General features: G+C 35.0%; 2 protein-coding genes across 15 annotated transcripts; one reads left to right on the plus strand and one right to left on the minus strand.

The window, feature by feature from the left end:
- Nucleotides 1-268: 268 nt before the first annotated feature.
- On the minus strand, nucleotides 269-14,637 carry LOC113742223 (zinc finger protein BRUTUS-like At1g74770). Of its 14 annotated transcripts, none has more exons than XR_003460809.2 (14): nucleotides 14,140-14,637; nucleotides 13,038-13,256; nucleotides 11,646-11,840; nucleotides 11,224-11,573; nucleotides 10,565-10,796; nucleotides 8,668-10,328; nucleotides 7,751-7,969; nucleotides 7,525-7,662; nucleotides 5,881-6,115; nucleotides 5,741-5,800; nucleotides 4,819-4,919; nucleotides 4,547-4,618; nucleotides 4,338-4,451; nucleotides 269-1,365 (listed from the first exon to the last, which is right to left on the minus strand). XR_003460809.2 is itself a non-coding variant. In XM_027269999.2 (13 exons), the coding sequence occupies exons 1-12, from the start codon at nucleotides 14,419-14,421 to the stop codon at nucleotides 4,350-4,352; spliced, it is 3,765 nt and encodes a 1,254-aa protein (XP_027125800.1). In that variant the 5' UTR covers nucleotides 14,422-14,637; the 3' UTR covers nucleotides 269-1,365; nucleotides 4,338-4,349. The 14 variants fall into 14 exon arrangements, 9 of the variants coding, with proteins under 9 accessions (XP_027125800.1, XP_071904149.1, XP_071904148.1 ...); XR_011813796.1 differs by having other exon boundaries at nucleotides 1,765-4,451; nucleotides 5,893-6,115; nucleotides 14,125-14,637; XR_011813795.1 differs by having other exon boundaries at nucleotides 1,765-4,451; nucleotides 14,125-14,637.
- LOC113742224 (LOB domain-containing protein 27-like) lies at nucleotides 764-2,088 on the plus strand. The gene is made up of 2 exons (XM_027270002.2): nucleotides 764-1,554; nucleotides 1,675-2,088. The coding sequence occupies exons 1-2, from the start codon at nucleotides 764-766 to the stop codon at nucleotides 1,775-1,777; spliced, it is 894 nt and encodes a 297-aa protein (XP_027125803.1). The 3' UTR covers nucleotides 1,778-2,088.
- Nucleotides 14,638-23,002: the final 8,365 nt, after the last annotated feature.

Here is a 23,002-nt window from a genome sequence, read left to right on the forward strand (position 1 = left end):
GCTTTTCAATTACTCTTTGTCAAATATGAGGCTAAAGTTTTAATGTAATTGTAAATTTTGAACCCATCGAGCAAATTCAACCAAAAGACACCAATGGAAAATGGTTGCTAGAGATGGCAGCGGTGGTGGAGAATGGCGGATCTGGTTGGACTGCTGCAACTGTTGCTTCCATTTGGGTTCTAATCATTATGAATGGTAGTCTAAAGCTTTAAAATTAGTTAGAAGGGGGTGAAAATAAATATAGAAAAAAAAGAAAAAGAAAAATGAATTTCTTAAAACTATAAAATGGCATTGAAGAATTTCAAATTTACAACACTTGTGGGCAAGTGATCTTTTCACTGATTCCGTCCAAGATACTTTGACAGAAGTTACTTAAAGGGGGTGTTGGTTATTTAGCCAAACCTCAGGGTTTCTTTGGTAGTTTGGTAAAAACTGAAGGGAGGTATATGTAATTAACCGGTTGAAAGAAACACCCCAGCATTTTCGGGTCTCCCTCCCTCAATCTGTTATCTTACCAAGTCTTGCAGCAAAATCCGCATATATCAGCAGACTAGTTCAGTTGAGATCAATGTTGCCATTTGTGGCTTCTGTCTTCCTTCCTTTGAACACCAGCACTAACACTCCTTTTATCTTATCTAAGCAGAGCAATTCCTTTCTTCTTTTTTTTTTTATTTTTTTTGCCATCTCTTTTGGCTCAGCCCACCTCCAATATTTTTTTTACATGAATACTCTTTATTTTTGTCACACATTTCTTTGAGATGAGATGACCCTCAAAGGTGGCACCAGCCAAGCCTGCGCTGCCTGCAAGTATCAGAGGAGGAGGTGCACGGCTGACTGCCCACTCGCGCCATACTTCCCGGCTGATCAGCCTAAGATGTTCCAGAATGCTCACAAGCTTTTTGGCGTGAGCAACATCTTGAAGATTCTGAGAGAGCTAGACCCCAGCCAGAAGTTGGTTGCCATGAAGTCCATCATCTATCAATCAAATATACGCGATAAGTATCCTGTCCACGGATGTTTAGGAATCATACAACAATTGTGGTATCAAATTCAACTAGCCGAGGAGGAACTTCAAGCTATTCATGCACAATTGGCTCTCTATCGACAACATCAGCAACAAGAGGTGTCAACTGGATTGACTGATTCTATATCGCAATTGCACTTAGGAATGGCGCCTCCAAGCAATGCCCTGTCGCATTTTCACCAGGATGCTCCCCAAAATTATGACAATACCGTATCCGCACTGCCCATTGGATCACAACCCACTTACTCCTCCAATAGCGCCAACGCTGCCAATTACAATGCAACTTACATGGATTCCAAGGAAAACAATGCTGTAAACTCTTTATGGGTTCAACAGCCGCCCTACAACAATAGCAGTAGTAATATTAATAATAGCAATCCAATGGTTATGCAATCCCAGTTGATAAACTCGCAGCCCTTAATAATCCAACAAGATTGTGGCACACAAGATTATGATGAAATGCACCCATTCTTTGATACAATTGATGATAGACAGTCTTATATTGCTTCAAAGGAAGCATATGAGTCGAGGTAAATAAACACACTGAATCGCTATGTCGTTTTATCAATCAATTTTGAGAGCATGATTCAGATTTTACAAGAAAGAACATTTCTATTTGGTCTCATCATGAGGTGTCTATGAATTTGCAGCTCTGAATCATCATTGAAGGATACAACACAATCTGTTGAGCATGTAGCTGAGAATGAGTTGAAGAGTGCTGTGGCGTGTTTCAGTCTTACCAGCGTTAATTAATACTGCAGAACACCATGGAAAGTGTGGAGTAACTGGTACCAGAGAGTAGACTTGTGACTATGGTGCCTGTATTCTGCACATGTTATTTCACATATTCACAGAGTACGTTATGTTAAATTGCATCATTTCTCTTTTACTTCAACTTCTTTCTTTTGAATACTTAATAGTTGTTTCAGTAGGAAATGATTTGGTCATTCATTCTGTAAACCTGCACTTTCAGAACAGAGGAGTATTTGTGTCCTCCCCTCAACTAGGAATGTGATCAACTCTGTGCAGATTAATTTGCAAATGATGAGCGAAGCCATTATTCATGACGATGCATATTTGAACTCTTGAATGGACAAAACCACCGTTCTAGTTTTAAACAACCACCCCAAATCCAAATGAATCACTTTAGTAGCTCTGATAAAGAGCTTCAATGTTTTAGTTCGTACACTATCTAGGTCTTTTCTGAATTGCAAGCGGATCTCTTTCTTTTCAACTCCTGATGGCCAAAGCAAACTTAAACGCAAAAACAAACGGACGGCCAAAAGACAACAAAATACAGATTTGAGTTTCAGATAAAGGTATGAACCTTCTCAGAATCCAACGTTTGTGAAAGCTAGGACATGTGATCACTGCTCTTTGTTAGTTTAGTGTTTCTTCAAGATTAATTACTGCTAAAAGCTTTCAGTTCCTATCATGAAGCCTGCACATAATAGCTGATATCGGGTAGAATGTCATCAAAATGTACTGTGAAAAATGTTGTCTAGAGCAGCAAAAACCTACCAACTACAGATAATTCTGTAATATGGCTATAGCTGACAAAGCTACTGAAAGTAACTGGACCAAAAATGTTGAAAATAACCTAAAATTCAAAGACTATTCAATTACAGTGTCAGCTAAGCCTTAATCTGAAGGGTCTTAATCCCCATACAGGATCCAAGAATCTATAACAAATCATTTTGAATTGAAAATAATCCAATTTATTAAACTTTAAGAGGTTTAGGTTGGATGATTAACCCTCTAAATTATCTTAGGAATAGAAGATTTAACTGAGATAGATTGACATAGTCAAAGAATACCAGTGACACAAATTAAGAATGGGTAAATAGGGAAGATCATAGTATGGTTTAAAGTATTATGGGGAACTTAAAATACAAGAAGGTGATTATTACCTTGGGATTACTTTTGTGTAAAGTAGTTGCTATTCATTAAACCTGCATCTCACGCTTGAGGTCAATCAAATGATGACCCTTACCTAAATAAACACTCAAAAAGCACTAGATTTTAACTTGCCCCAGCTACCAAGTCCTTGAAGGAGAGCAGCACTCACAAGTAGATTAATAGGTCGGTCATTCTTCACTGTTCCAATTATTTCTTTCCTCTGTTTCTTTCTTCTAGAATTACATTTTAAATTGCTGAATATATCAGGTTCACCTACTGTTGTGAAGTAAAATATTTGAAGGTTTACTGATCCACTTAGCATCCTCCTGTTACACATACTTTGTTGGCTGTTTGATAATTTAAAAAGTACATAAAAATCCCTGCCAGTGATTAAAAGTGCAGCCAGCGAATGCATTTGATCTGAGTTTGTATTGCAAAAGAAAACCCGAAAAGAAGTTTCTCATGATAGTTCTTAGAAGTTATGAGCTTGGTGGATTAAAACTGTTTCCTTCTTTTACAATGTCATTTAATTTGTTTTCTAGAAGGGGAGGGGATTGGGGTAACAGAAGTAAGAAGAGAGTATGGACATGGTGAGAATCAAACTATTGTTCTGAGATGATGATACAAGACGGTTTTCTGAGTTAGTTACTTTCATGCTTTCTCTTAAGAATCTGAAGATTTACACTAGTAACAGCCAAATGACTTCAAATCAAGAAAACTAGACCATGGTGTAATGCAACTTTTATTACTTCCCCCAGCATGAAATGTCTTTTCTATTCTTTTATCTCCGATGTACTTCACTTTCTCCAGTCAATTCATAGACCAAAAATAAAACAAAAAATACTTGGAACAAAATAACTTCTCAATATTCAGATTCTACAAGTAGCTATTTAACTTTTACTTTTTGTGAAGATCATACTTGTTTAGTTCATCTCAAGTGATTAATACATTTCATTTTCCTACAAGTATTTCATTATTAAACTTTTATATTTTGTTACTGATAAAATGTGTATAAACACATAAATATACATTAGATTAGCTTTGTCCCCAATGAAAAAATATCTTTGCTCCCCCTGCCCATGCTCATACTGTTTTTACCAAAACATTCAGCTTAGAGCAGTAATGAGGTGTATGGGCAGAAAAGCATCACTAATGGAGTTGACGTCTTGCTATTGGTAGCTTCAGAGAATAAGGAATTTCAAACTTAAAATATTACTTATTGTTTATGAAATGATGATGATGCAAAGTCTAGGACAGTATCAAATTTCTTTAGGAAAATGAGAAGACAGAGTATGTGCCAATTCCTAGTTTCTTCAAGCTATTAAAATAATGCAAGGCAAGTAATAATTTCTTATCTGTATAAAACGGGCTAAATTGTATTACAGCTTTGTCAGATCAGTTGTCACACACTCACTGTGTATTTGGCTTATAGAAGCCTGGTATTGTATGAACCACAATGAGGGCACTTGTGATACTGCCAGTGGAAGGAAGCATTTCCTTTCCTTTCACAGTCATTGCATAGAATAACCTGTGAATCATAACAAATTTCAATATCAGGACTTACTAACGTGGCAACGTTTGGATGATAAACTAGCATCTTGAATAAGATAATAGATGATCAACCTGAATTCGACTTGAATACTCCTGCGGAACTTGCTCTTCAGCTAATAGTGCGTCTAACATTCCAAAATACACCTGAATGCAAACAAATAAACGTTGTTTCCTGATTCTTCACTTGTAATTCATTTAAATAAAAGTCATAGGTTGATCATTCTGGTGCTTAAGGCTGGCATACAAGGGCTGTGATACCTGACAGTCAATCACTTCCAAATTATTAACTAACAGTGACCTAAAGATGCATAAGAGAAGAGACACTCGGAAGGTAAAATATTCACCTAATGTAGATTGGAGATGGAACAAGCAGATTGGTAAGTGTTCCAAAGCGTAGGAAATACTGACGCTCTACCACAAGGTATTGTATATTGGTCAACAGTTGCTGTAAAGCAATGTCCACTGAAGGCCATTTAGTAGCATATCAATAAGAAATTTCAATCATCATGATGTTAAAACATGAAACTCTTGTATGCTTACTGAATTACACCTAATTATCATGACAACACATCAGGTTTGTCATAAACCTAAAAGCAGGTAAATGGAAGATGTGGTAACCAATGACTTAATCACAAATGCAAACCCATACTCCTAAAGTGGCATTACCTTGTGAAGAGCATCAAAGTAACACTAGATGTTTTCGAAACAGAAGGTAGGAAAATGTTATTAAGCCTATTACTGTTACTTAAATCGACCATAATTGGATGCTAGTATGCTAAATCCTCCAACTCAATGGAAACTAATTAAGTTATATACTTCACAGAATGTGACACATCTATTATCCTGTATGCATCAGTACGAGTTTACTCGAAAATCAGGACTGTGCTATGCCTTTAAGATTTGTTGCTTTGTAATGGGTTAGATGAAAACTCGAGGTTTTCATTAAACAAGGGTACCACTTATGAAGCGTTCTAGTAGAGATCAACTTTTGGTTGAAAGACAACATTGGTCCTCTTATCCATCTTGGATTCTAGAACTGTTAAAGCATTATTAGAATATTTCCAGGTCAACAGGACAAGATCAGTGTCATTTAGTGTAACAAGTCTACCATGTAAAGTAACCTATATGAATGCACCTGCATGTAGTAGAATTTGACACAACATGCCGAAAAGGACCATATATACTCTCCAAAATGGATTTCCTAATAAGCACCAGAGCTAAAGGAAACTGCATTAGCAGAAGTAATACATGGAAATAACTACTAACCTGCATGTCCCCAAGTGACTTGCTACAAATTGGGCAGGTATAATGAGTATATGTGTATTCCTTGATTCAACAGAAAAAGCGTCTCAGCAGTGAAGAATCTTTAATTGATCTTTAGAGAATTCTGTACATGAGACAGATACCTGAAAACATACTGAGTGCATTAAATGACCACATGGAAGTGCCTTGACTGGAGAGCTTGAGGTAAAAATGTATTCATGGCAGATTGGGCAGTTGTCCTCAAAGCACTTCTCTCTGCAGATATGCACGGAAAGAGACCGTGACATGCAAGCATTACAATTCATACAATGGAAGTAATCAATACCCAATCCCTTCCCAACTCGGCACAGATTGCAATAAGGGCAGTGATAAATTTTCCTGTCCGAATCTGTAAAAGTCAGTATTGATTACAAACAAGACATAAACAAAACAAAAAAAAAAGATATGTAATAATGATCCACGATCACAAGATCTGATATCAGCTAAGAATAAGAGAGGGTGCATCTTCAAACTACTCATCAAATGGCATCAATGTGTTGTCCTAAAATTACAAATCTTAGAAACTCTAAATTCCAAACCTTAGTTACTCCATAATTGTATTGGTTTGTAAATTTAACCAACAAGAAACTAAAATTTCCATGAAATCAAAATCGATAGAATAAAGAACAAAATGCTTCAAGATCCATTCTAATATGGTGCAAGTTTATCCTATGACATTTACAAGTGATTAGCTATCAAAGCCATGGTACGGTAATATAGATATCTATCAAAAATCATAGGTAGGTGATAAATCAGGAAAAAGGAAAGGAAACAGAAAGCAAGAGTGTTGTAGAAAAAGATAGAAGGAACAAGGTAAAAATCATCAAGAGGCAATGAATCTCACAAATTCAATAACCCATAATTCAGCTCTAACAAAGTCAAGGAATAAATCAAGATGAAAAGAATCAGGTATAAAAACGCCGAGGCTATGATGATCACGACAAAGTTCCATACATGCTCCATCCATTGACTACGCTTCTCATGAGTGAGACATTCATGTAATGTGACAAGAAACATAAATTAAAGAACCTACTAAAATGACACAAGTTAGTAACTTGAGTCTAACAAAATAAATATAATTTTAATATGTATAAATTCCAGGAAAATGTTGAATGTTACTTATAGCATATAAACTACAATAGCAAAGTAAATCAGTACCAATTTTAGTTTGCATTGCCCCCAAAATGTTACTAACGACTGACAAGCCAAAACCAAGTTGCTAATAGCTGAAGCACTTGGAAATATAGGCAAAACCTATTGAAATTCAATTTATTAAAAAAATATTTAAAATAACAAATAATTCATGGAGAATTACTTCAGTTAGAACATATAATTCCTTGTCCCAGTGTATTGTTTACAAGTATGATGTACTTTCACCTTCCCCCTGGCCCCTACCATACAAAAGATTTGAAAAGAATAGATAGTATATACAGAAGTAGATGCTAACATGCACATAAAAGAGCATGCTGGATAAAAGATTGTATGAACTTTTTGGACCCAATTGGTAAATTACAATAAGAAAAAATGATATCATTTTAATACTTGCATCAGAAAAAATAGTGAAAATGAGAGGAAAAAGACTGAGTGATTTCAAGTTAAGCCAATCTGGAAGGTACTGGATAACTGTTGGCCCAACTCTGCAATTGACAATCAAAACACAACGCGTGACTGTAGTCATTCACAACTAACAATGTGGTACTTTTTCTATGATCTTATCTACTAGAAGCACGTCATTCTGATTATCTCACCTTTCATCATCAAATAGTTTGCAAACTGGGCAATAGTATTTTGCCATTGGAAAATTATTGCAAGCATTGTTTGAGCATTTTGGGCCAACTGGTTGAATTACCAAGCATTTCATGCACATCATTTTTGTAATAGCTTTTCTGCACGCATGACATAGAAAGAGTAAATAAATACAGTAAGAAAAACCAATAATGAAGAAGTACAAATATATAAATAAACAATTCAAACCTTTCCATAGAATGATCCGTGAACTCGTCATGACATTTTATGCATGTAAACAGTTTGCTGCAACATGCAGCAAGAAGTTTACAGTTGCGTTTGTAGTGCTTGCAGCCGAAAATTTCATTGAGAGAATCCTGATAAGATGGATACTGGCCAAAATCTTCTTCTCTATCATTAGCCGCAGCACTCAACGTGTTCGAATTCTGTTGTGTTACAATCCAACGGCTTGAAACACACAATGCAAGCTCAGTCAATTGTGATATCAACAAGCAGAATAATTCCAATTATCAAGAAGAAGAAGAAATTTTAGCATGCTTTCAAGAAAAATTTTTAGCCTATAGTAACAACTTTCCAGGATATAGCAACTTAAGCTTAAATAGTTCAGCTGATTGGCTACTTTCAACACGTGTAAACATCAAATCTAAATGGAAAACAAATGTTGTACCTTGATGGTACCACGTATACTTAGGTCATGCCATTTAATTTGAAGATGCTACTTAGTTCCAACTTCAAGGAAATCAAAACCTGTTCCTTTGATGAACGACAAAGTTTGTTTTGACCTAAGTGAAATCAATCTTGCAAGAGCTTTCGTATTTGATAGCTTGGATATCCCATTTACCCTACAGGATGCGGCTTTTCTAGTTTAAAATTTAGCAGATGCCACATGATTCATGGAACTGAGGACTGAATCCGATTGCAGAAATTACATTGAAATGTTGTAATCTTGTACAATATTCAGGGGCCTAAACATGCTAGAGTACATGTGCATAATAAACTTGAGACCTATCTAATTCTATAATCATTTCTTATCACATGCACAATCACAAATAGGATATAGATACGTGTTGACCTAACTTTTGATGTCCCATAATTCCCTCAAGAACAGTTGATCAGAGAAAACAGGATAACTTTCACATGATTACCTCATTATCAGGCTCTGGATGATATGTGATTTCTTCTGAGAATCCAATGTAGGATCACGGGACACTCTTCTTATTGCAGTTTCCAGCTCCTTTTGATTTAATTCCAGTGGATGCTCATCATGGCACGCCTGAATGTTTTGTCCAGCTTTATCAGCTTGATCATCAACAATTTGCTGATCAGTTTTCTTATCAAGTTCTTCACCACAGTTGACTAGATCTTCATATTTATCATTGTTTTGACCACCTTTGAAATCTTTTGAATATGGACATATATACCCAGAATGCTCAGCATTGTTATCAGAAACTTCTTTTCCTGAAAGTTTGCTTTCTCTGCATGTTTGTTCCCCCAGATACACTGAGACAACTTCCAGAGGGTTAGCAGCCAAGGAAGGAGGAAAAGAGGATTCTTCTTCATCCTTAGCAACACAATAATCTTTCATATCTTCCCACCATTCTCCTAACCATTGTTCAAAATTGGTATTTTTTGTAGCCCTACGCCACAGAGAAATCAGGGCATGTTGTTCATCTTGGGTTAAAGCTGACATCAACCAGGGTATCATTTCTTGTAGAGTTTCAGCTCTAGTTCTGCCAAGCATACACCCTAACATCTTTTCTTGTTCCTCAGTGGAAAAGTATTCTCCAAATAAAGGCCAAAGTTGAATTTCTTCACGATGAATATGCCCCGAGATTATTTTCTGCATAGACAGGCAAGTCTCATGGAGCTTCAAACACATCTGTCGATATTGTAGACTTCCCTCACCCGGTTTGTCTAGATCATCATGCAGGGTGGCAATGTCATTTAGCAGAGATGAAACTTTGGCGAAGTTTTCCTCCTCCAATTTATGGTCAATGGTGTAAGACTGGGTAATGTTTTTGAGTTTCCCCTTTGATTCTAGAGCCGGAAAGACAACCTCATCCTCTGAAGCACTGTGAATGTCATACAGAAACTTTAGAAGTTCAAAATGTCTACGTAAATCAGGGATAAACTGAAAGCTTTTGGCCATGTTAGCTGAAAGAAAGACAATGTAGTCCAGATCTCTTATGAGAGCTTTGTGAAAGCACACAAAATGATCCATTGGTCTTAATTCTAGAGCCAAAACTTTTTTGGCAATGCCATTCTCAGCAGGATGTCTCACAACAGAAAGAATATTGCTCCACATTTGAGGGGAGAATTTATGAAGAGTCATTCCACCAGATTCAAGCTTCTCATTGGTTTTGGAATGAGAAGATGAGGGGTTGCAGACCATCTTGTTATCTTTTACAGCAGGGCTCGGCTCAGATTCTATGGTGTTAAATATAGTGCAGGCTTGCATATCAAACTTTAAATTAGCAAACCCAACATCCTCCCCAATTCGATCAGATGTGAAATAGATTCCTCTGATAAAATTTTCTTGCAGATCTTTTGCAAACCTTTCCATGGATATTTTACCTAAATAACCCATGCGAACCCAACTATGCAACAGAATTAAAATTGGCTTGTTGCCTAAAGGGCATGCATCTGTCATGGCGTCCAGCATGGTCTTGAACTGCTCATCCAATAAAGTAGCAGAAAACCAAAGAACAGTGCATTTTAACAACCCAAGAGGCATAGTTTTGAGACCTGCATATAACAGCCACAGCAGCATATTATGGCTGCACTTCTTGCCAATAGAAGAATATACCTGTATGTGACTAAAAACAAGAGTTAAATTCATAAAGGAGGATACGTATTTCTTACAAATAAAAGCAGGCAGAAGTTTATTGGTTGTCCAAAAAGATATGGTTTAGTACAGTCTGTTATCTGATGCCCTAATCTGCCATTGCTAGAAATAAGTGGAGAAGATGAATATTATTTTCCAAGATTTTTTTTCCTCCATCTTCAGGCTTTTACATTAGAGGAACTGACACAACATCATACCTCTGTTTCTATATGTGTCAGGTTTTTGCTAATTCCTCTCACAAGCAACTCCACTTCCCTGCAAAGGCCCTTCAGGAAATTGCTTGGTTGCGCTCCATCTTGAAGCACTCCGTACAGCAAGAATTGAAGCCTTTCGACTTGACCTTTCTCCACAAGTCGTGTGCAAGATAATGGTAGGACATTCTTGGAAAGGTCATTTACCAGGGGAAAAAATATTTGATCCAATGCGTTGCTGCAGATTAAACTCTAGTATTAGAAAAATATCTGGTCATTGAAGATTAAAAGGTATTTCTGAACATGCGTCAAACCTTCAGCAAACAATTTTAGTTTTGTCACAATGCAAAAGAATATTTTCATCTCATTGTTCTTCATGAAAAGTTTCAGCAACTAAAAAGGCCTCTGAGGTAAATGGGCATTTCAGCATAACTTCAATTCAGAAAGAATATATACTGCATGTGACAGTTACTACAGCTTCTCACGCTGCTGAGTAGAATATTTGAAGCAAAGGACTGACATACTTTTGGAACAGCCAACAACATCCAAACTTAAGCTTATCTTCTTGGTCTAATTGATTTAAAGAAGATATAACAATAACTTGGAGACCACTCCTGATTGAGCAGAATTGCTTATTGGGAACTATCAATTAATATGGAGGTTACCTGTAGGAGATAAGGACATCTAAAAGGAATTGTAGCTGAACTACTATGGAAGACAAGTTTGACATGTTGTTCAAGCTTCTTATTTGGTATAACTCATCCAGAACTTTCCTGAAATCTCTTGCAAGAGCAGTATTCCAAATGTAAATGCCATCAAGTGGGTTTGGTCCTATAGATGTGTAAATGGAACAGAGCTTTGATTTTTCTTCTTCACCAAAATCAAATGTATTTGGATGTATCTTGAGTATCTCCATGGAGCTAACGTGTCCACTGTAAAATTGAGCTCCTTGTCCATAGACATTGCAGGCTCCAGGAGGAGAAGGTTTCTTATTATTAAGCCAAGAGATGACCACCTTTAAGATGGAAATCAATACATCAAGTTGGGATTATAGACTATGATCTTGAAGCTAAATGTTATTGTCTACCTCTTCAAGCACTTCTTCCTTGGATACAACAATCTTCATGCAATCCAGAAGGTCTAGTTTCTCATCTGGAGGAAGAGAACAAGCCATCCACGGCAGAAAATCTTCCAATAAAGCAATAGGAACACTGCAGATATACTGCCAAACAAGCTTAGCCTGTTCTTCAGAAGAGAATTGTCCTATCACCAAAGGAAAAACCTGCAACCATTATGCGGCTAATTCAGTGTAGTTAAACTGCAGCTGCAAGAAACCAAGGAACTGAGATATTTGACTGTAATAAGACTAATTTACTGATAAGTTGATTAGTCAATAACTTTCTGGGGGCTAAAAGCACCTTCAAATTAAAACTATTATTAAACTTCATCTAGTAGAGTAAAACAAGCGAAATAACACTCTGCAGAGGCCATCTATTCCTGCAACCCACAACTCAAACACTCTACCTTAGCTTTCATTTCATTTGTCTGAATATATAAGAATATTAAGCTGGATGTAGTTTAGCATAGATAAAGACAGCAGATCATGTTAAGATTTCTTTATGTTGGTTAAAATCAAGCATCGGCTCAGCTAAAAAGGGGTGAAGATGGTGTTTAAGTCTCATCAGTCACCCAGATATTGCAAAATTCTCACATATCACTTCCTCCTGGTTTTCTTTAAAATTATGCACATACAAGTCAGTGCATTCGAAAATTGTTTAAATACCTTTCAGAGACAATATCATCATAACTCCAATGCAATATAAAATAATCTTCATCTCACCAATTATGTACTCCTTTAATTTTCATTTATACTAGAGAACATGTTTTAATTACTGTTTAATTTTGATGGTCTTTCCTATTTTATGGCTTACTTGATAAAGTTGTGTGCTCTCATATATGTTTTCAGATACAGCTAGGTTGCATCATGTCGAGTATCCCACAAAGTTCTGCATGAAGTGGACCATTAGCAACTTGTAATGGGGTTTATCTTAGACAAAGATTGCCTAAATTTTCTATTTTATCTCAGCTATGGATCTCAAGGAGCATGGGGAGAGAGTAGTGAAACATATGTTCTTCTTTTTTTCTTGTTTCAAGTCCTAACTGAGTTTGGAGCTCTCTTTGATGGGAGACAACAAAGAGAATGTCTCGTTATCCTTCTTAAATCTAGCCATGCTGAAGAAATTTCGTATGACCTTGCCAATCTTTTGGTTAGAATGGTATCGATTGCGAGTCATTTTGCGTGACTATGCTTATGGTTTAATAATTTCCAGAAATTCAAAATGTAGGAGTATCATAGTGGAAGGAAAGGAAGAGAAAAAGGAAAGAGCAAGGAGAAACAGAATCCAGTTGATCAAAGCATAAAAATCAGAGAAGTAACAACATGTAAATTGGAAGTATACAAAGGAGAAGTAGTAAATACCAATTTTTCTTCCTTCAGCATATGCTCGCAGATAGCGGACTTTATAGAGCTGATGGAGAAGATGAGTTTTTGAAACAGATGGGTAAAATCTTCACACTCTTTTCTTAAAAGATCCAAGCACTGGACTGCGGAGCAGAAGTCATCATTGATGCACTTATGTTCTAATGCAGATGTAGTCACCACGTTCTTTACTTTGCTATTTAGAGCTGGAAATACAATCTGCCAAAAATTCCAGATAAAAATTTCCACAATAATTGATGAACTCAACGTTTAACAAATTTATTTCTTGCATGATAAGGAAAAAGAATAGAAAAAGATCAAGTTGATCAGGAGAATCTCACCAGATTAGTGCTAATAAAGTAAAAGAAAGGGAAATGTACTCGTTATTTGATGCTTGCTGTGTCTAGCTCAATATATTTCCAGTCAAAATTGTGTTCAGCTTCTCAGTAAGACAATACATTTCAGGACATATCTAAAATGTTTTGGTAAATTTTCTTCCAATATTTCACAAGTGAGTAAAACACTGAAATAGTCTAAATCCTCTGGGGAAACTTTGGTGCCTCAGTAAGTTTGGTACATAGACTACGCCAATCATTCTATTACCAGGTTAAGGAATTGAAGTTCGTTCGGCGAGTATTGTCATAGAACCCAGTTTCGAGGACTCTCGAGGGAAGTCTTAAGCAAACCCTGCATCTTAATTGCCAATGATGTGAGAATTTCTGCCTAATGGCCCGATGGCATTTCTGATAAAATAACAGGGAAGGAGCTGAAGCAACTTAATTGGCATTTTTTATAGTACATCAAATTGCCCCTCCTGGGATCCTAAACATTGATTCTCCATCACCGAAAACTAAAGTTTTAATCTTTACAGCTACTACCAAAATCAAGCATAGTCGCCACATTTTCACCTCAATCCTGTCTAAAGAACCAAAACCTTGTGCTACAATCACATTCGACATTCTTATGAAGTAACGATACAACAACACAAAAAGGGAAAACAACACACACCATTTGTTCAATGACAACAAATCCCACAATATAATTTTGCTCAATAAAAAGAAACGAGAAAAGAAATTAATGGAAACACCTCCTCAGTCCTCACCTCATCTTCCGCTGCAGCGTGGTACTTATAAACAAGCTTAAAGAAGTCAAACCTCCGGCCAAGATCATCCACAAACTGGCGATCAGGGGACCCAGTGTCAGCCACCTCCAGGGCGGAGCGGTGGAGCTGCTCAAGCTCCCTGACAAAAGCCTTGTGAGAAAGAACAAAGAAAAGAATAGGTGCATCAACCAGTTTCGCACCATCCAGGCAAGGTAATAAGGCCTCTGTTACTGTTATTGCATCCTCCTCCCCATCCTCCTTTTCGGGTTCTTCGCCGGCCATTGACTAAAACAGCTCCACCTCCAGAGCCACCACCTATCATTAATGGCGAAAGGGGCCAAAGGGGAAGCTCAATCATCAAAGTTCGAGTTACTTATACTATTTGATTGATTGATTGATTGATGCCACTGTCTTTCTTTGCCTGTTGGTTCGAGGGAGGCCTGTTTCTTGCCACTTCAATGTTCAAACTTCAACCTTTTTTAATGCTCTGTTCAAACAACTACTAATCTAATAGTAATGGAATTTGCAGATTAAAAAATAACTTATATAATAAATATTAATGTATTATGACAAACTAATTTAACTAGTGTGAATGGTCCACATAATTAGCATAATCTGCAAAAAAAAAAAATTGAATATTATTCAACTGGCATCATAAATATAATTTTTCAATCATTTTTTTTAATGAAAGAATTGTGAAAAATGCCCCTAACCTAACATTTGTGGTGTTCTGCAAGTTATTTCCTAACATTGGTTTGTTTGGATTGCTTCATATTTCTCCAATTTTATTTGCTTGTATCATCTTTACAATTTTCAAAACACCTTTTTATCTTCCAAATATCTTTTTATCTCACATACATCACATTACAAAAAGTGTTACAGTAAAAATATCTCAAATAATCCCAAATAACTTACAATCCAAACAGATGACTCGTAGTCAAAGCATTCAAGTAGTAATAATGGTGACAGTTAGTTAACAGGTAAAGGACAATAGTAGTATCACTGGTAAAATAATGGATAGACAAAATTACCTGCAGGTTCGGGTTGGATAATTTTTTTTTTTTAAATACCTTTCTTGGAGGGAAAAGGCATAATAATAATGTTTTTTAAAAAAAAACCCTTCTTGGAAGGAAAAAGCCCACTCTTTTGTATTACTTTCGTCCCACTTTGATAGTCCTGTATTCCTTTTTCATCTGTCCTAAATTGTAGTCCACTTTTCAATTGAAGAACGTAGTTGTATTTTAATTTTCCTAAAATACCCTTATTCAATGTAAGTAGTTGTTACTATAAACCTACCCCATTTAATGAGAGTTGATTCTTTTTTTACCATCAATTCAAGTTCCCATAAAGTTGTACCATATTTAATGTGAGGGTATTTTAGGAAAATAGTAATCTAAATTTACTTTTTCAACAAAGTTAACTACTTTTTCTTAAATTGTGTGAAAAAAGAAACAGGACTATCAAAATGGGACGGAGGGAGTAATAATTTACGAAGACAAATAAAAAATGCATAGAAAAAAGGAAAAGCCACTGCAAACCTTCCCCTTTCACCTCTCTGATCTTCTTCAACCAAATCTCACCGTGGAAAAAGTGTGAAAATCTAATAGATGAAAATCATCGAATGCAACAAAAAAGACATCAATTTTCATAATTTAGAGATTTGCTGTTGAAATATGATCAATTTTTGAAAAGAAATCATTCAATAGATTAGAAGGTTAGTACACACTTTTTTTTTTTTTTTGTATAAGCTCGTTGATTTTCAATCTTCAAATTCTCTCGTCGTTTACATTTTGAGTTGTCAAGTAAAAGCGTGGCAAATTCTTTTGTGCCCAACAAAAAAAAACAAATGAAATGACCACATACCATTTCCCAGCCGCTCTGAACTTGTCAGCATTCTGTTTGGCAGTATTTTGCTCTGGTGGGACATAGGAGTAGCACTGGGAGGGATTAAAGAAAGATGGGCACGCCTGCACCAATGGATTCATGCCACATCAATGTCCACTGCATTTAGTTTTGCGGTGAAAGTTCCCCACTGTTTTAATCTAAGCCGTGCAGACACGCTCCAGTCATTTCCGTTTTCCACCTTCCTTTGGGGAAACACAAATTATACGGAAGAAAACGGGATTATCAGAATAGGATCAATATGACAATTTTAACATTTCACTCAACTGTTTCTTCAAAATTATATGGACAAGAAATAGTAAACATTTGATAATTAATGTTAATATTTTGTTCATTATGAAGATGTGAACTTTCTCTTTTAAAATAAGGATGGAAAAAGAACAAAAAGAAATGGAGGTGATAAAAGAGCTAAACATAAATTTTATGCTAACTTGATAAACACAGGTAATATAATTTAGATTGATGCCATTTCACTAATTTTCTGTAAATTGTTTGGTTTATTATTTGAACAAGCACAAGAGACCAGAGATTTTAAATGAGTGATTAATTAGAAAAGTTTAAAATCAATAGCATTTCATTTTTAGGATATTTGTTATTACAGAGGAGGTAATCATTAATTTCTTCTATTTTTATTTACAAAACAAGACTAATTGTTTCAGATAATGCGTGTCTGAACGAGAATATCCTTGTGAACAAAAATAAAATTGACAATTTGGGAAAAGCAAAAGCAACAAGGGAAAATAGGAATATAAATGATAAGATTTTTGTAAGTAATGTTGAAAATATGTATTTGAGTTATATATGGATTCTTTGACAAAATTTGTACTAGCGAACAACACTGTAGAAAGAATTATACATAATGATGTTCAAAATTAATAAAATGCAAGTTTCACAGTATGAATAAAATATATAATATTCAAGTCTATCAATGAGAAAATTGTTCTTGGCTAGCTAATTAGATAATGTCTGTCAAAAGCATTGATTTTGCTAGTATACTTTTTAGTCAATTTACAAATCTTCTTAATTAACTAGATAACATTAGATCAATTCCCCTCATAATTGAAAGGATTTTCATTGGATTCTGAGCGTTGCACCAATTGAAAAAATTGTCTTTTATTTAAATGGTGTAATTCTTTTATCTTGAATCTTGTACTACATCTCAAGCAAAGCTAGTATTTTGACGGTGACCTTGAGAAATATATAACTCGATTTGATTGTAACCCTCAAAATGTGAGTAATGGATCATATAACAGGAATTATGAAGGAATTATCAAAAAAAAAAAAAAAAAAAGAAGAATGATGGAGAGTTAAGGAGGGGATGGAGCGTCCAAGTAACATGCTCCTCTGGCAAGTGGAACTTGAAGTAAGAATTAGAGCAGAAATTCAGATAGTTAAGCTCTCATGGCCGTATAATTAGAGCAGAAATTCAGATAGTTAAAGCTCTCCTGGCCGTATGTTAAGGCTGCAAACGAATCGAACCGCTCGCGAGCGGCTCGAGTTCAAAATATTAAGCTCGTTAGCTTGCGGGCCGGCTCGCGAATTCGAGTATATATATATTTTTTTTTTTTATTTTTATTTTAAGAATATATATTTTTATTTTTTTTATTTTAAGTATATATATTTTATATATTTTTTAATTTTAATAATAAAATTACATATATATCCTTTAATATTTTATTATTTATTTTATTTATTTTTAAAAAATAAAATAATTATTTTTTATTTTTTTCGAGTTCGGCTCGAATCAAGTCGAGTCGAGCTCGAGTTTGAAATTGTGAACTCGTCGAGTTCGAGTTCGAGTTCAATGAAATTATGTCGAGACTCCACTCGATTAGGCCAAAACTCGACTCGACTCGACTCGGCTCATTTGCAGCCCTACCGTATGTGCAGAAATTCAGAACTCCTGACTTGGGAGTTAGGTTTAACTGCTTATTTCTAAATTTCTGGAAAAAAAAAAAAGAAAAAAAAAAGCTCTCCTGACCGTGTGTGCACCTCACAACAGGCACGCGCAATCGTCGCATATGCGCGTTCTGGCACGTGTCCCATATACTTTAACTTTGACCGTCTAATTTTGCTTCTTTATAAGTATGACCTTCTTCTCAATTAATACAACTTCAAAGCAAATACTTGGACTTTGACCTTCTACTAATTTATTACTAGTTCGTTAAAGCAGCTCACTCTTATTTCTGGTTAATAAGAAGCAAGAACAAAGTCAACGTAATAATTAAGTCAAATTAAATACAAAGAAAGGGGAAGTACAAACAAGTATCTTTTTAGTTAATATTCCTTAATATTAGACTTTTACATATCTTTATAAAAATTTACATGAGAGAAATCTCATGGTTCACATAAGTCTAGTTAAAAATACAATTTTGACTGCAATCATTCGTTATGCTATTAACAAACAAACACTGTGTAAAATCATCCATTTCTAGATTTATTCATCATCTAATCGAGTTACGTTAATCTGATAATTGCTGAATATCAACACTGGATTAATAAGTTTGAATAATGTCCGAATGCAACGAAACGAAAAATACAAATGAATACCTTTAAATGAGAACCTAAATGTAAATTACATTCGCTAAACACCTCCCATCATCGAACATCTACTGAAAAGGCTCATTAAGTAAAGTTGAATGTCGATCGCGAAGTTAAACTACTCGATACTTTAAAATATTTGCTCACAATACAATGTGTCACGAACTTGTCGTATTGCGTTAGGAGTTTTGTGATTACGCCTGTGGTCATTGTCATTGCGATATTCGTATCAGATTTGCCAATTTAAATATTTATAAGCCGTACAAAATCTAAAACCGTGATGATCTCTCGAGTTTTATTATGATAAGCATGCTTTGTAGTTTATTCATCTCCACGTATGCTAATGGAATAATAATTAGTGATCACTAGCAGAAACAAATTAAGGGGCGGGGGAGTGACAGGCAGCTGCCCCGGAGACTCCAGAAATATATTCCTATATATTCCCTTAAAAATTAATAGTTATCTTTTATATCCCTGTAAAAATTAAATTTTGTTCCTCCCAAAATTGCCGAGATCATTTATGTTAGCTTAAAAGTTAAAAGTTTTCACTTATATACCTGTAAATATTAGACTCTACACTGAAATCTTCTACAAAAATGTAAGGTTGCCCGGCCCCTTAATTTTTTTTTTTTTTCCTGATCATTAGTTTTGCTCCCTCAAACTCCAACCTCTGGTTCCGCCAGTATTGCTATGAACGATCCAAATCATCACATATACTTTGATACTGTGATCTGTATAATGTTCATGGGCTGCATCCTGTTATGCTTCCCTGTGGGATCTTTAATTAATTCATGGCAGTTTGATTTCATCCAGCATGGGTTCTTCTTCTGCTCAAATATTGAAGCAGATGCTTCAGTTTCATGTGTTAATTTTACCAGTGTGTTGGATTGTCCTATTTTTTAAAAACAAGTTTTTCAAATATAATTTTACAGTAATACATAAATAAAAACAATTCAAAAAACATCTTATCCATACAATATATCATGAACTGCATCCTGATATGATAATGTGATCTGTATAAATGTTCATGGGCTGCATCCTGTTATGCTTCCCCGTGGGATCTTCAATTAGTTCAGCTTAATTACTTTATCATATATCCAGGGTGGCAATGTATTTTCAGCAATGTCACTTGTCATTCATGTTAATTTTACCAGTGTGTTGATCACCTCAGAATATTCTGATCCAACAATAATAAATTTGACACAACCATAGAGGCAGTGCAACTATTTGGTAAACATGCCTGATATGTTGTGTCCATGGATGTTTTAGTACAGTGGCGGAGCCAGAAAAAAATTTTAGTGGGGGCAAAAATAACACTAAAATTTTTTATCTACTCTTTTTCTAATTTTTTAAGCCAAAAAAAAATTCACCAACAAGTACAAATGATATGTATATTCCATTAAAAACATAAAAAGACAAACTCAAAATTATTAATGTAATAATAATTTTATTTCGAAAACAAACTAAACTATTTACAATTGATCACGACGAGTTTTTGTATTTTGATAACGGTTTACATATTGGGGAGTGGGGACAACCGAGAGCTATAGGAGGAAAGGGAAATTGGGGAGTGGGGACAAAGGAAATAAATGATTAATGATGATTGGATGAAGTGATAAAAAGAAAGAGTAGTTAGTTGGGTGTGGAAGAAGAGGGGCCATGGATTGTGAAGTGAAATGGGGGACCAGAGAAGTAAATGGAACTTGGCGAGAGGGGACCAAAAGTAATGACTGATATAATTGGTACTTGGCCCTATTGGAGGGGGGGGGGGAAATGGGGACCAGAGGAGGAAAGTGAATGATATAAATTTTGTGACCCTTCTTTAACATTTTTTTCTAAAAAAAATTCTGGGGGCACCGTTAAAATTATGTCAAAATTATAGAAGTATTATAGGAATTTAAGGGGGGCAGTGGAGGCCCGTGCCCCCCTTTAAATCCGCCCCTGTTTTAGTACAAGTTTTTGAATTAGAATTATGTACATTGATAGTGTATATACTAGTCGATATGACCGTGTACTCCTTCGTATCAAGTTGAATTTCAATTTCAATTCTTATCATGCGCATAAATCCAGGCCTGCAAATTAATTCTAAGTTTTACGCATGCTATTTTTGGGATACTGCATAATGGGTCTTTCATTTAGAAACATGCTTTTGAAAAAAAAAAAGAAAAAAAAATGGTCCTATCATAATGAAATACACAATGAGGACTAGGGAGACGGGCTTTGCCAAGCTTAAAAGTGAAATAGCAGTATTGTTGGTCTCAGCCTGGCTCACCATAAGCCACAAGTATCATTCTCAACCTCAGCCCGTTTATTTGTATGGGCTTCAAGCAAGCAGAGAGAGAGAGCGAGATGTTAATAGGAGTAGGACTCCTTTATTTGTTAATGACACTTACCTTGACCTTTTTTTTAACCTTGTGTAAAGGAATAAAAAAAAAAAGAGTAAACTACTCCTCGTTTCAATCACAACTTTATAAAAAGGATGGTTAATAATTCAATGAAATATACGAGTATTATGTATAATCGGCAAGGTCAAAATGTCAAAGAGAGTACTATTAACTTCTTTCCTTGAAAAATTTGTGCATTAAGATGAAACTATTATCAATAAGTAAACAATTATTTCATAATGCTTCGTTCATTTTTAATAACATAGAACCTCTGACTCTCTGAGGTTCTAAGAATTAGAAAATCGTTCAATTCTCCCTTCTTCTTCTTCTTTCCTTCTTAAATTTTACGCCTCCCTTGTTTAAAAAAAAAGGTCACATAGAATCTATTGACCTCATGTAATACAGTAATAAAGTAATGATCCCAAATTTTATTGGGAGTCACTTTTTGCCTAAAAACATAATGCTCACCACATGCTAAAGAAAAGCATAATTACATATATTCCACGTTCATTTTAGAAAGTTAGAAATTAAAAAGAGTGTCAGATACACGTAAATGTCCTTTTTTTCATTTTAGATTAAAAAAAAAAAGTTGTCTCCGGTTGTTAGCACTTGACAGACTCCATATGTTTGGATAGTAAATTTTTTTTTTTTAAAAAAAAATTCGATTGTATCATAAATATATTTCTCAAATACTTTTTTATCTCACATACATTACATCACAAAAATTACTACAGTAATTATTCTAAATAATTATTTGAAATAATACCCTATCCAAACAAAGCTAGTTACACAAAAGCAATGATGACTATGGGGAATGGGATTGAGGACGAAAATGTTGATGGCCTTTTACTTTGAAGTTTGAATATGACAATGACCAAGTTTAAACAAAAAAGAAGGGATGGGACACAATTTGTAGAGGGAGGCCCGCCCAACTCTTGCTTTCGAGGTCAGAAACCTTAAATTTCATCATTGCCTGCCAGCTAAAAAACGAAGGAAAAGTTTCACTTTCGCTACCTCCGATGAAGGACCGACCCCAGATGGAGTCTGGTGAATGAATTGATGATGAAGGTTAGGTGAATCAATTGATGAAGAAGGTTAGGTTAATAATCAGGCGTGTAACGGTCAATGACTGAATGTTAGATCACTGTACTACGAATAATAAATATCAGTCCCAAAAGGACCAACAAAACTTGTCAAAAAAATTTTAAGAAAGCGAAAAAAAAAAAAGAAAACAACAAGGAACTAAATAGGTGATGTGGCATCACCACTGGCGATAAAATTTTACTGTAATTTACTATAGAAATTATAAAAAAAAATTTTGAAACGTGTAAATTTTTAGGTATTATAAAGTGTATAGTTTAATAACTTTAAGAAATTTTTTGAGATTATTGTAGATAAAATTATTTAAAAAATATATAAAACACAAACTTGACCAACAATTTATTTCCCCGGACGGTGCAAAGTTGTAACTTTACAACTAACGGGGAATCTCTAGATCTTCAGTAAACTAATTAGAAAGAGAAAGGATATACAAAAGTTGACATTTGACAAAAAAAATAAAATAAAATAAAATAAAAAGAGAAAGAAAAAACCGATGCAGACAGCCCACTTGAGGTCTCAGTATCTTCATTCGATCCAATATACTATTAATTAAAGACGGAGAAAGGGTAGACAGCAGGGCATCCCACGGGAGAGAATCGAAATATTCGATATATATATATATATATATATTCCGGTATCTCTCAATCTTATTCCAAGCTCCTAATATTTCCAGTTATAGTAACTAGTTTTAGTCTCCAATGTTTAGTACCTATATAGAATTGGTTCTTAAAATTTTGGCAAAAATAAGTGTGGTCCTAATGTTTAGCACCTTTTGGTTTTTAGTCACTAAAATTTTGGCAAGAGCAAATCTAGTCCAAAATATACACAATTTAAAGCAAATCTAGAACATTTGAAAATTTTTCTTAATTATAGATAGAATTTAATCACGTACAATCATTTGTCCATAAGGTCGAGTATAAAAGTGAAGAAGCAAA

Source organism: Coffea arabica, chromosome 4e, assembly GCF_036785885.1.
Source record: "Coffea arabica cultivar ET-39 chromosome 4e, Coffea Arabica ET-39 HiFi, whole genome shotgun sequence".
Classification (NCBI taxonomy): Eukaryota; Viridiplantae; Streptophyta; class Magnoliopsida; order Gentianales; family Rubiaceae; genus Coffea; species Coffea arabica.

What these genes read in the sequence shown, in the direction of transcription:
- LOC113742224 (XM_027270002.2), top strand. Translation starts at nt 764, where the DNA reads ATGACCCTCAAAGGTGGCACCAGCCAAGCCTGCGCTGCCTGCAAGTAT. An exon ending in AAGGAAGCATATGAGTCGAG is followed by an intron (nt 1,555 to 1,674) that starts GTAAATAAACAC and finishes ATGAATTTGCAG; the next exon opens with CTCTGAATCATCATTGAAGG.
- LOC113742223 (XM_072048045.1), bottom strand. Translation starts at nt 14,421, where the DNA reads ATGGCCGGCGAAGAACCCGAAAAGGAGGATGGGGAGGAGGATGCAATA. An exon ending in TGCTGAAGGAAGAAAAATTG is followed by an intron (nt 11,841 to 13,037) that starts GTATTTACTACT and finishes TAATGGTTGCAG; the next exon opens with GTTTTTCCTTTGGTGATAGG. An exon ending in TGCACTCAGTATGTTTTCAG is followed by an intron (nt 5,801 to 5,880) that starts GTATCTGTCTCA and finishes TGTTGAATCAAG; the next exon opens with GAATACACATATACTCATTA.